The 13,431-nt window shown below is 44.0% G+C and overlaps 1 protein-coding gene across 1 annotated transcript in view; it reads left to right on the forward strand.

The window, feature by feature from the left end:
• Positions 1-13,431, forward strand: part of PRDM5 (PR/SET domain 5) — a 370,296-nt gene that overhangs the window by 249,054 nt on the left and 107,811 nt on the right. Inside the window, exon 13 of the mRNA XM_029601140.1 lies at positions 5,662-5,747. Within this exon, the coding sequence (XP_029457000.1) occupies positions 5,662-5,747 (86 nt within the window). The remainder of the gene's footprint in view (positions 1-5,661; positions 5,748-13,431) is intronic.

Raw genomic sequence — 13,431 nt, forward strand, 5'->3', positions numbered from 1 at the left:
AACTTCAAAAGTTCATCATAGGCAATCCGGATTTCATATTGATGATAGCACAGGAACTGTTCATGTGGCTATGGTCCGTGGGATCTAGATGAGCGCCAGTAAGATTCTGGCGACTTCATTTGACACTAAATCATTTCTTGCCTCTCGTGAGGTTGCTAAGCCAGGTCTAGCTGGTAGGGTTCTGACCTGGTTTCAGTTGTATTTGTATGGTTTGGAATCCTGATGTTTCGAAAGCATCTGTGGTACTATCTTGTGGCGTGCCACAAGGATCAGCGTCTGTGTGCACACTTTTGATCCTTGTATTAATCCTCGAGCAACCCTTATAGCATTGGCTGCTTCATGTTTGCAGATGGTGTGCATCTGGTAACTTATTTTGATAATACCACAGAAGATTTAGCTTATTTAAATAATTGATTGCTTTCTGTTTCAACGAGATTATTTGACCACAGGTAAAAACAAACCTCACTGCATTGGAGGTTGTATGGATTTCTAGAGGAAATCTCCCCATACTGAGCTTCCCAGAAACTGCTGATCTTCATGTTATACCAAAGGATTTGATTACCATTAGTTTAGATTTAAAACTGTCAATATATTCTCAAGTGACGCCGTTGCTCATGTTTCATATTATTCTCTGCACATTTAGCAGCAGCTGGGAGATGTTCTGGAGCGAAAGGATCTTCAGGTTTTAACACGTGCATTCGTGTCTAGCCGCCTGGACTGTTGTAATACTTTATATTTAGGATGTGCGATGCTTTTATTGAAACTTTTAGACTGCAGCAGAATTGCTTGCTAATGCAAAACATAAACAATTTGTCCGCTACAATCTGTCTAGAGAAGACTCACTCGCGCTTGCGTCCTTAGCAAGGGATCATTCAATCGCGATCAAACCAGCGGACAAGGGGGGGAGGGATTGTGGTCCAAGATAGAGTTGATTATGATAATGAGGCACTTCGGCAATTGAGTGATCGCACGTTCTATAGACCATTATTGACTGACCCCACAGAGACTTTGAGGGACACAATTAGACAGGTTGTCCAGCATGCAGCTGACCGACATATGATCACCACTAAAGAGTTTAAGTTTTTGACTACTGTACATCCTATTATGCCACAGTTTTATACATTGCCTAAAATCCATAAAACACTCGTGCACCCGCCTGGTCGTCCTATTGTTGCTGGCATTGGCTCCCTCCTGGAACCCTTATCTCAATTCGTGGATGTTTTCTTAAAGCCTTTTGTGTCACAGATTCAGTCTTACGTGAGGGATTCCACACATCTGATCTCTCTTTTGTCTGAGCTGGTAATCCCTTCTGATTCATTCTTTTTAGTCACGTTGGATGTGGTCTCATTATACTCAAATATACCTCAGAATGAGGCTTTTCAGGTCATTTCACAGACTTTAGATAAGCGCCCCCGTCCACATCGCGTGTCGACCTCTTCTTTGACTCAGTTATCGGAATTAGCGCTCACACAAAATTTTTTCCAGTTTCAGAATACGTATTTTCAACAAATTAAGGGCACGGCTATGGGGGCCACTATGGCCCCCAGCCTTGCCTGTTTGTATATGGACCATTTCGAGTGTCAATTTATTCACCCCTCTGAGTGGTCTCAGTTTATCCATATGTGGCGCCGGTATATAGACGACGTCCTCATAATTTGGATGGGCACTGACATACAATTTTACTGTTTTTTAGATTGGATTAATTCCTTGAATCCACACATACAATTCAATTTTTGCATTCACCCTCGGGAAATAGCGTTCTTAGATATTATGATTACAGTGGGGGATGACGGGTTTGAAACTACAATATTACGTAAGGATACTGACCGGAATACCCTGTTACTGTATCAGAGCTGTCATCCCCGCGCTTTACGTGACAATATCCCAACCGGACAGTTCCTCCGCTTGCGCCGTCTTTGCTCCTCCCGGTCTGAATTTTTAGCGCAAGCACATATTATGTTTACCCGATTTGTGGAGCGCGGCTATCCACAGAGGGTAGTTAAAAGAGCTTTAAAAAGAGCGTTATACACCAATCGGGATTGGTTGTTTTTACCGGCTACCAGCTCAGAAGATGAGACTAATAATTGCATATTACCTTTTTCTATCATGGGGAGAGCCATTGCCACGATGATAAGGCGACACTGGTCTGCACTGGCTTTAACTGACCTTTTACACAGCTCGCTGCGCTTTACTTTTAGGCGCGGCAAAAATCTGCGGGACCGTTTGGTTCATACTTCACTGACATCTGATGATTTTTCTGATAGTCCTGGGACACATGGCCCGTGTGGGTGCTGCACTATGTGCAGCCACACGGAAACCGCCTCAGTCTTTGTACATCCTATCACTAGGCGCCCCTTTAAACTCCGTTCTGTATCGGATTGTCTCACTAAAGGCATGGTGTATATTGTTAAATGTCCTTGTCCCTTGCTCTATGTGGGCAAAACCACGCGTTTGTTAAAGACTCGAATGATAGAACATTGTTCTAACATTCGCTTACATAGAGTGGACGAGCCCCTGGTTTCCCATTGGGTTGAATGTGGCCATTCCATCTCTGATCTCTCCTTCACGGTTATCGAGGTGGTGCGCCGCCCCCTTAGGGGGGGGGGGGTGACTTCCCCGAGATCCTTGGCCGGAGGGAACAGAGGTGGATTTTTACACTAGATATGGGTTTCCCTAAGGGTCTTAACAGGGAAATTGAGTGGAATCTCTTTTATTAATTTTTGGGATCACTGACTGAATGGATCCGCCGAGACCTGTTGGTTTTGACAGGCTGGACTGGATGGTATACACCCCAGGGTTTTGAAGGAACTCAAAAATGAAATTTCAGATCTATTAGAAAAATTTGTAACCTATCATTAGTCATTCATTGTACCTGAAGACTGGAGAGTGGCTAATGTAACCCCAATATTTAAAAAGGGCTCCAGGGGCGATCCGGGAAACTACAGACCGGTTAGCTTGACATCAGTGCCAGGAAAAATAGTGGAAAATGTTCTAAAGATCAAAATCACAGAACATATAGAAAGACATTGGAACAAAGTCAACATGGCTTTTCCCAAAGCAAGTCTTGCTTCACAAATCTTCACTTTTTTAAAGGGGTTAATAATCATATAGATAAAGGTGAACCAGTAGAGGTAGTGTATTTGGATTTTCAGAAGGCGTTTGACAAAGTTCCTCATGAGAGGCTTCTAGGAAAAGTAAAAAGTCATGGGATAGGTGGCGATGTCCTTTCGTGGATTACAAACTGGCTAAAAGACAGGAAAGAGAGAGTAGGATTAAATGGGCAATTTTCTCAGTGGAAGGGAGTGGACAGTGGAGTGCCTCAGGGATCTGTATTGGGACCCTTACTGTTCAATATATTTATAAATGATCTGGAAAGAAATACGACGAGAGAGATAATCAAATTTGCAGATGATACAAAATTATTTAGAGTAGTTAAATCACAAGTGGATTGTGATAAATTGCAGGAAGACCTTGTGAGACTGCAAAATTGGGCATCCAAATGGCAGATGAAATTTAATGTGGATAAGTGCAAGGTGATGCATATAGGGAAAAATAACCCTTGCTGTAGTTACACAATGTTAGGTTCCATATTAGGTGCTACAACCCAAGGAGGAGGAATAGCCTAGTGGTTAGAGCAGTGGACTTGGGCAAGTCACTTTACCCTCCATTGCCTCAGGTACAAAACTTAGATTGTAAACCCTCTGGGGATAGGGAAATACCTACAGTACCTGAATGTAAACCGGTGTGATATCTCAATTGAGATCGAATGTCGGTATATAAAAATAATAAATAAATAAATAAGAAAGAGGTCTAGGTGTCATAGTGGATAACACATTGAAATCGTCGGTGCAGTGTGCTGCGGCAGTCAAAAAAGCAAACAGAATGTTGGGAATTATTAGGAAGGGAATGGTGACTAAAACGGAAAATGTCATAATGCCTCTGTATCGCTCCATGGTGAGACCGCACCTTGAATACTGTGTACAATTCTGGTCGCCGCATCTCGAAAAGATATAGTTGCGATGGAGAAGGTACAGAGAAGGGCAACCAAAATGATAAAGGGGATGGAACAGCTCCCCTATGAGGAAAGGTTGAAGAGGTTGGGGCTTCTCAGCTTGGAGAAGAGACGGCTGAGGGGGCGATATGATAGAGGTCTTTAAGATCATGAGAGGTCTAGAACGGGTAGATGTGGATCGGTTATTTACTCTTTCAGATAATAGAAAGACTAGGGGGCACTCCATGAAGTTAGCATGGGGCACATTTAAAACTAATTGGAGGGCTGCTCCGGGATTCCCTGGCATGTTGTCTGTGTTGGGTGTGCTGCCAGAGTACGGTCAAAGGGGGATCCAAGATGGCGACGGCACGGAAGCATTGAACGCCGTAGAGATTTCATGTTAGAAGATTTTCTTGGAATTATTGCCTGAAAATGCCCCATTTGGCCAGGAAAAGGCGAGCGAGGGAGAAAGCTTACCCTGAAGCCACTCCAGAGACACCTTTGATCAGGTCGTTTATAAATATATTAAAAAAGCAGTGATCCCAGAACAGATCCCTGGGGCACTCCACTATTCTCCTTTCTCCATTGGGGAAAATTGATCATTCAGTCCTTCTCTCTGTTTTCTATCTTTTAAGCAGTTGAAAATCCACAATAGGACGCTGCCCACTATGAAATGACATTTTAATTTCCTAAGGAGTCTGACATGATGGAGTTTGTCAAATGCTTTCTAGAAACTCAGATACACTATAATCAGTGGGCTCACCTTTATCCATGTTTATTTACGCCCTCAAACAAATGTAGTAAATTGGTGAGGCAAGTCTTGCCTTGGCTAAATCCATATTAGCTTTGTTTATATGTTCAGCAATTTTTGTTTTTTTTTATGATGCTTTCTACCATTTTGCCTAGCAGGGGTATGTCATGAATATGCATGAGATAAAATTTGCATGCCTGAAAATCTGACTGGCTGGGGGTCTTCCTGGACAGGTTTGGGAAGCACTGATTTAGAGTAATTAGGAAAAATTCATAAGGATTTTAACATTTTTTTTCCTTTCCTTGTAACTCATCCATTGACGGCAGATAAAAAAGAAAAAGATCCATCCATTCTGCCCAGCAGGGTGTTCAGGGCTGTAACTGCCGCCCCTTGCAGAAATGTTACACCAATATTATCACCTGTTACCTCCTCTGGGTTTATCCCACGCCCTTTTGCATTTTTGACTTCACCCCGTCTTCCAGGAGGACAAGAGGCATTTGTATTGGAAATGTGGCCATTTAATGAAAGAGAACAGTACTAGACGAGTCACATGCTGACCAGATCTGACCTGGTGTTGGACAATGGTCAGTGACTAAGCCAGCGAGCTCAGAAAGCAGTGACCACAACTGATTAATTCATAACTGGGCTGGTCCTAAGACAGTAGACTTTGTTTTGCTTATCTCTCCGTGAATTTGGTTCTTGCTAGGAGAACAGCCGGTCATTGGACATGGCACTTTGGTTTAACCGTGCATGCTGCCAAAGCTGTTTCTTTCCCATGTGCAGGTTTCCTGTAGCGTTTAGATCCTTTTCCTCTCCTGGCTGCTGTTGGTGTGACGGTCTCGTGCTACCATGACATACAGGGACTGGGATTTTTACACCCTTTTGGGCTGCATGTGTTAACTCTGATTCTTGTTTGCAGGTGAGCGTCCCTACCAGTGCCCCTACTGTGACAAAGCCTTCAGCAAGAATGATGGGTTAAAAATGCACATTCGCACACACACAAGGGTAAGAGTTGGTCCATTGTTGTCCTATGCTTTTTACTTTGATGCGTTGGTGTTATTTAGAAACACAGGACTCTGAAGGCCCCTGCAGCACAGGGTTTATATTGCAATAATGGTTTTATTTAGAAATGTTGATAACATAATAATTCCTGTCTTATGCACTACTGGTATATGTAAGAGATAATGCATAACTGTGTAAGGCTTACTTCCAGTCTAGGTTTACAGTCTGGATCTTCGCATAGTAATTCCTCTTACAGCACTGCACAGCATGACGTTAAGACAAGACTTCTGGTTACAGACAAGGCACAAGACTTTTAAACGTAGTAGCACAGCATAACATCAAAACACATCAAGGCAAGAACTCACAATACTCCTCCGGGATCCCACACCTTCTAAATCCTGGGAACATCTCCTCCTCCTCCCGAAAGTGTCCCAGCACTGCTTTTGAAACCACTGAGCACCAAGCTAGATCCTCAGGGGCGGGGCTATATAGGAAGCTAACTTTAGTCCAAGGTTGACGTTCTTTGTGCCATTTTGTGGCTCTGTGCACAAGGCACTTGCCCCAAACTGAGCAGATTTTAGTCCTGGGGGAATTTTGCACTACAGCAGAGCGCAGAATTTGCTCACAATCCCCCCCCCCCCCCCCCCCCCCCCGTGCAGAATTACCATTTTCCTCGCAGAATTTGGCAGTTCTGTGCAGAAAATGGCAGAGGAGACCTTAGCATGCCGCAAACGGAGCTCACGAAGAAGGCGGCCCTGGCGCGACATTCGTGGCAAAAATGAAGGCCCCTGGTGCCGTGGAACATGTGCTGTTCACCGCGAAAATGAAGGCCCCCAATGTCCGCGAACGGAGTGTGCTCCGTGGCGATGATGAAGGTCCTGGTGAGAGTGAATGTGTGTGAGAGGAGAGGGAGAGGGTTGTGAGAAAGAGGAGGGGATGAGAGAGAGCATGGGAGGTGAGGGGGGGGGTGCTTGAGTGTGGGTTTCAGAGAGGGAGCCTGTATGAGGAGATTGTGAAGGAGTGTGCATGTGTGAGAGATTGGGAGCTCGTGCTAGCCTGAATGAAGGAACTGTGTATGTGTGAGACAGAGCCTGTGTGAAGGGGTGCGTGAGAGAGACATAGGTAGCCTGTGTGAGGATGTATGTGTGAGAGAGAACAGGAGCTTGTGTGGTGTGTATGCAAGAGAGAGGGCCCTGTATGAGGGGATGTGTGTGCGCGAGAGAGGGACCCTGAATGAGGGGATGTGTGTGTGTGTGAGAGAGTGAGGGAGCATGTGTGAGAGAGAGTGAGTGAGCCTGTATGAGGGTGTGTGTGTGTGTGTGAGAGAGGGAGGGACAGAGGAAGCCTGTGTGAGGGGCAGTACTGAGAATGGGGTCAAACTCTGGGACTGGCGATAGAGTGGAAGGGGTTAAGCTTAGAGGTGGAGGGGGAGAGATACTGGCAGGTGGAAGAGTTGGGGGCTGAGAGGGCAAAGTGGCCAGGGGAGTAGGGAGAGCGAGTAGAAGGGACACTCTTACAGTGAACTTCTAGAGAAATTGTGCTCAAAATATTTAAAATTTTGCATCTATAATTAATAACTTTTTCTGTATTAATTTAAAATGTAATTACTTAAAGACTGTCATGTAAATTGTGTTATTTTGACCAGTATAAGGTTTGCAGAATTTTAAGTTTTTGTGCGCAGGATTCCCCCAGGAGTAAGATCTTGAACCAGGAAATACAACCTTTTCTCTGACACCTTTATTTAGTTATTTAATGTATTTTTTGCCCGCCCTTCCATGGTTCAGGGCAGGGTACAGAAATACATCCATAAAAGTGTACATCAAAAATAAACATGCTTAAGACATAAACAATAAAATAGATACAAAAATTAACACCAGAGAGAGAAATTAAAATGCTCAAAATGAAATGAAACTTCTGCACTGTAAACCAACTTAAACAAATGTGTCACGAGGGCCTTCGTGAAGGCGATTGATTCCTTTATACTTTGAATAGGTAATGGAAGAGAATTTCACAAAATTGAACCTGCTGTCAAGGAAGCTCTCTCTCTTATTTCATCAAGATGGGCATCCTTTGGTGAGGAAACATCTAGGAGTGCTTGATTGGAGGATCTAAGATCATGACAGGGTATAGAGTCTGTGCTGCAGAGATCCAAGGTGAAGAGATATAGTATTCAGTAGATTGTGGGTAGTGACTATCAATTTGTATTGGATGTGCCTGGACTGGAGGGTTGGAATGATATCTTCTCTAATTAAAATCCTAGTTATCAAATGGGCAGCAGAATTTTGGACGATTTGACGTGCTCTTAACGCATGGGCTGGAATGCCAGTGTAAAGGAAATTGCAATAGTTGAGATCGGAAAATATCCAAGATTGCAGTAACTGTATGAAAGTCCACAAGGTCAAGTAAAGTTTTAAGTGCCATAATAGACCTAGTTTAGTGACAGTTGAAGATGCTTTTATATGAGCATTCATTGAGTAAGCGAGGGATCAATTAATACACTGAAGTTATGTACAGAGTTAGATATCTTAATATGATGGCCATCAAAAACTATGGCGTCAGGAGTATTTTGAAGGGGGAAATGTGACAAAATAATAATTTCTGATTTACCAATGTTAGGTGAGAGTTTATTCTGATGAGTTTTGTACTGAGGATAAATAGAGGGAAACAAATTGTTCTGTTAAAGGCCAGGATGATTTCAGGGGAAAGAAAAATCGGATGTTGGCAGCATATCATTTATCTTGTACCCAATGGCATAAAGGTGTCCTATATTAAATACAACTGCAGAAAGTGCTGAGCCTTGGGGTATACCCGAAGAGACTGTAAACCAAGGAGAGAGATCAGAATGGAAGGTAATTTAGTTGCGTGCAGTGAGTTAAAAAGAATGTAAACCATGACAAAACAACAACTGATATTCCCAAAGCGGAGCGACAAGGAAGACGAATGGATGGCTCACAGAGGAAGCCTGTTGTCTTCTCAGGATATCTACAATGAATTTTCATATCATGGAGACTCAGTAAATGCAAATGTATCTCATGCATATTCATTGTGGACATCCTAAAAATCCGACTGGCTGTGGGGACCCCATGACAGGTTTGGGAACCCTGTTTTACCAGACTGAATGTGGTGGATATATCAAGTAAAAGGAGCATGTGGTCTGTTCCTGTGTCATATCCACAGCATATGTATCGAAACTGGAAAGAAGGATCTCTCTGTATTATGGAATTTGTGAAAACTGAACTGATAGTGATCCAAAGTTGAATGGTCATCCAGGAAATCAAATAATTGATTCAATACCTCGTTTATGGCCTAAACAAGACACGTTTCATGCCCAGCAGTTAGTCTGACATGCTCTTGCAAAAAAAGGACATTTTCTAGAAAACAGAACATCATTAAACTAATGACAGGAGCTCCCTTCCTATAAAGGATGGATGGGGAAAATATATTTACTGTACAGGGTTTACTATAGCAACATATGACTGCTATTATCAGTACTATAGAAGAATTATTCTCCAAAGCAAGCAAGATGCGAGTCCTCACGGATGTGGGGTGATGTCATCAGACAGAACCCTGGTCAGAAGCTTTGACTTCACAGATTCTAGAGCTTTCACCAGGATTGTTCTGTCTCCCAGGTGTTGTGCAGGGATAATCTCAGTTCCATGTTTTCCACGAAGCGAGTTGGTTTAATATTCACTGAGTTAAAGTTTCCTTATTTCCAAAAATCTCTGCATTATTTCCACTTGAGACCCTCTAATTAGAGATACTTTTTGTATCCCTCTTATATCCATAATTAGTTTTTTTTAAACATTTTTTCTAAGTTTTATTTTTCCCCAGACCGGTGTATCAGTTGGGCCATTTTTTTGTTTTTCAATATAGTCATTTGATTTAGTATCAACCAATTTTCATCAAATGCCCATCAAACAGAAGAAGCCCAGTGGCTTCTTGAAGTGCCCTAAGTGCAGTCAAATGATGTCAGTCATAGACCTACATGACAAGTGTATGCTGTGCTTTGGTATGACAATGGTGTTTCAGGATGCTCAGCATGTGGGAAGCTCCAGAAGCCATCTAGAGCTTGTGGAAAATCTCTTTGGGTTGGATAAATGTGATCAATCTGTATTGATATTGGAAGCATCTACATCAGGGGCCTAGAAGCTGCATCAGACACTGGTGGTACGTTAGTATCAAAAAAGCATTATCCATCATCAACACTGAACACTGATAGAGGTGTAAGGGACAGAGTATCCTCTAGTTCTCCCGCTTCATGAAGGACACCAGTGCATAACATCGAGGAAAAAGAAGCACCATCACTGGTTCTGGTCACTGCAAGTTGATGAGAATGGGAGTTAGTAGCAACAGCCATTTGCCCTCCCAACGATCCCTGCAGAGAAAATTTCTCATCTTCAAGAAAGTCTGGGGGAATGTGATGTGACAGCCTCCAATACATCTCAAGTGGCCAAGGAAAATGTGACCACTACTCTTGCCTCCCACTCTCTGTTGGTATCAGCAATTTTCAACAAAATGTTCAAGTGTTGCGTCCATCGGTCTCAGACGGCTTCACCCAGCATGCCTCACCTCTATTTCAGCCTTCTCCACCAGCCTCGGGAGAATGGCGTCCATAACGTCTCCTTGCCACACTCTCCGGCGTCTCCGGAGTGGCTTTGGTGCGGCGTCCCGCCATGTTGACCTGAGGCCTCCTAGGGCGCGCGCACACCTCACATCTTATAGCAGTGTTGGTGCTAACCTCAGGGGCGTCCCCCTTGAGTGACGTCACTGCTTCCGACTACAAAAGGTTGCCCATTTACTGACTCTCGCCGAGTTAGCAATGGATTGGATTAGTTCTGGTCTGAAGCTGCTCTGCTGCTGCTGGAAGCTATCTTCACCCTCGGGGGCCCTTTGCTTATTTCCAGGTGCCTATCCTGAATCCAGGTACTCGCTCCTCGAGGGCCTGTGTGTCTATCCTGGTGCCTGCTACCAAGTCTTCTACCTGCTGGAACACTACCTATCAGCCACAGAGAGTGAGTACTACTTCTCCCAGTCTGTTCATCTACAGCTCCTCGTTGTCGGTCTGCATCGGGCCCTACACCACCATTGTGGAACGGGACTCCTCTGCCGAGGATCACAGACTGGGAGAAGTAGTACTCTTTACTGCTTATTGGGAACTCTATCTACTCAGCTACAAGGGAGTGTGTAATAAAATCTGCCAGTCTATCTCTCCTACAGCGCCTCACTTGATATCTGCATCAGGGCCTTATACCACCATTGTGGGATGGGTCTCCTCCGCCAAGGATCACAGACTGCTGCTAACTAATCCACTCTCTACTGCCACCTCTGGTGAACCATACAAGCTGCATAATTAAAGATATATTCTCTGTGTTTGTGCATCTGCGTCTAGCCTGGTGCTACAGTTCCCTACAAGGCTTCTCCCCGTGGGAATCACTATCACTGTTGCCCCTAAGAATCACCAAACACCTCGATATCATAACATCAAGGAAGCATTGCAGCATCAACTGCCTCAATTTTGAAATACCAGCATCAACATTGATGCAGCCTGAGATCCAACTATGGACATGTCCAGTTTGGACTGAGTTCACATATAGGAACACCACACTCAGGGTCTTTAGTCTGCTCAGAAAAACTTCATAAGATAAATTTTCTAGAGCTAAGGGCAATCTTGAATGCTGTAAAGGCTTTCAGAGATCAATTGACCAACAGTTATTCTAGTCCTAAACAAACTGGGAGGAACAGGATCATACTTCCTCTGTTGGGAAGTGGTAAGAATGTGGAACTGGGCCATCATGCAGGTGATGACCCTAAGAGCCATACAAGTGCCAAGCAAGAAGAATGTCCTAGCAGACAAACTGAGCTATGTGGATCACATAAGTGGTCCTTGGGATGAGGGGGTAGCAAATCAGGTATTCTATGGATGAGGAAACCTGTCCTGGATCGGTTTGCATCTCCTCCAAAAGTCCCTTAATTGCTCGAGACGAGGGTCATACTAGCCTCAAATGCCTTCTCCATGGATTGGGGAAAGGGTCTTCTGTATATGAATCCTCAGATTCATCTAGTGACAAAAACTCTCGTGAAACTCGAGCAAGACAGGAGAACTATAAACAAATAAGTGCCATACTGGGTCAGATCAAGGTCCATTGAGCCTAGTATTCAGTCTCCAACAGTGGCCAGTCTGGGTCACAAGTACCCATGAGATCTCCAATAGTTGATCTATTTCTTATATTTCACTCCTAGAGGTAAGCATCAACTTTACCATGTTTACTTGGCTAATAACTGGTTATGGACTTTTCCTTCAGGAACTCATCCAGTCCTCTTTTGAAACCCACATACAGGCCGATACAGTATAGTGCGCTCCGGAGCGCACTGTTAACCTTCCCTTGGACGTGCATTTTCCCTTACCCCTTATTCAGTAAGGGCAGGAAAACGCGCGTCCAGCCCGCAGCACCTAATAGCGCCCTCAACATGCAAATGCATGTTGATGGCCCTATTAGGTATGCCCGCGCGATACAGTAAGTAAAATGTGCAGCCAAGCCGCATATTTTACTTTAAGAAATTAGCACCTACCCAAAGGTAGGCGCTAGTTTCTGCCGGCACCAGGAAAGTGCACAGAAAAGCAGTAAAAACTGCTTTTCTTTGCACCCTCCGACTTAATATCATGGCGATATTAAGTCGGAGGTCCCGAAGAGTAAAAAAAGTTAAAAAAAAAAAAAATTTAAAATGGGCCAGCGGCTGTCGGGCCGAAAACCGGATGCTCAATTTTGCCGGCGTCCGGTTTCCGAGCCCGTAGCTGTCAGCGGGCTCGAGAACCGATGCCGGCAAAATTGAGCGTCTGCTGTCAAACCTGCTGACAGCCGCCGCTCCGGGTCAAAAGGAGGCGCTAGGGACGCGCTAGTGTCCCTGGCGCCTCCTTTTGCCTGTTTCTACCGCACCACCTAATTTGAATACTGAATCACGCACATTGGCGAGTGGGCGTTTATCCGCTGTCCCGCGGACTTTACTGAATCGGCCTGTAAGTTAGTTGCCTTGATCATGTCCTCTGGCAACAGATTCCATAGCTTGATTGTGCTCTGAATGTAAAACATACTTAGTAAGATTTGTTTTAAATTTTTTGGTTGCTAGTTTCATGAAGTGTCCCCTAGTTTTAGTGTTTGAAAGAGTAAATAACTGTTCTCCATTTACCCATTCTACCCCACACATGATTTTATATATTTCAATCATATCCCCCGTCTCTTTTCCAAGCTAACAAACTGTAGTCTATTTAGTCTTTCCCCGTAAGGTAGCTTTTCCATCCCCTTTATCATTTTTTTCACCCTTCACTGTTCCTTTTCCATGTCTATTATGTCTTTTTTGAGATGGGGCGACCAGAACTTCACACATTACTTTCCAAATGTAAGGAATTATTAGGAAAGGAATGGTTAATAAAACGGAAAATGTCATAATGCCTCTGTATCGCTCCATGGTGAGACCGCACCTTGAATACTGTGTACAATTCTGGTCACCGCATCTCAAAAAAGATATAATTGAGATGGAGAAGGTACAGAGAAGGGCAACCAAAATGATAAGGGGAATGGAACAGCTCCCCTATGAGGAAAGGCTGAAGAGGTTAGGGCTGTTCAGCTTGGAGAAGAGATGGCTGAGGGGGGATATGATAGAGGTCTTTAAGATCATGAGAGGTCTTGAA

This window comes from Rhinatrema bivittatum, chromosome 1 (genome assembly GCF_901001135.1).
Source record: "Rhinatrema bivittatum chromosome 1, aRhiBiv1.1, whole genome shotgun sequence".
Classification (NCBI taxonomy): Eukaryota; Metazoa; Chordata; class Amphibia; order Gymnophiona; family Rhinatrematidae; genus Rhinatrema; species Rhinatrema bivittatum.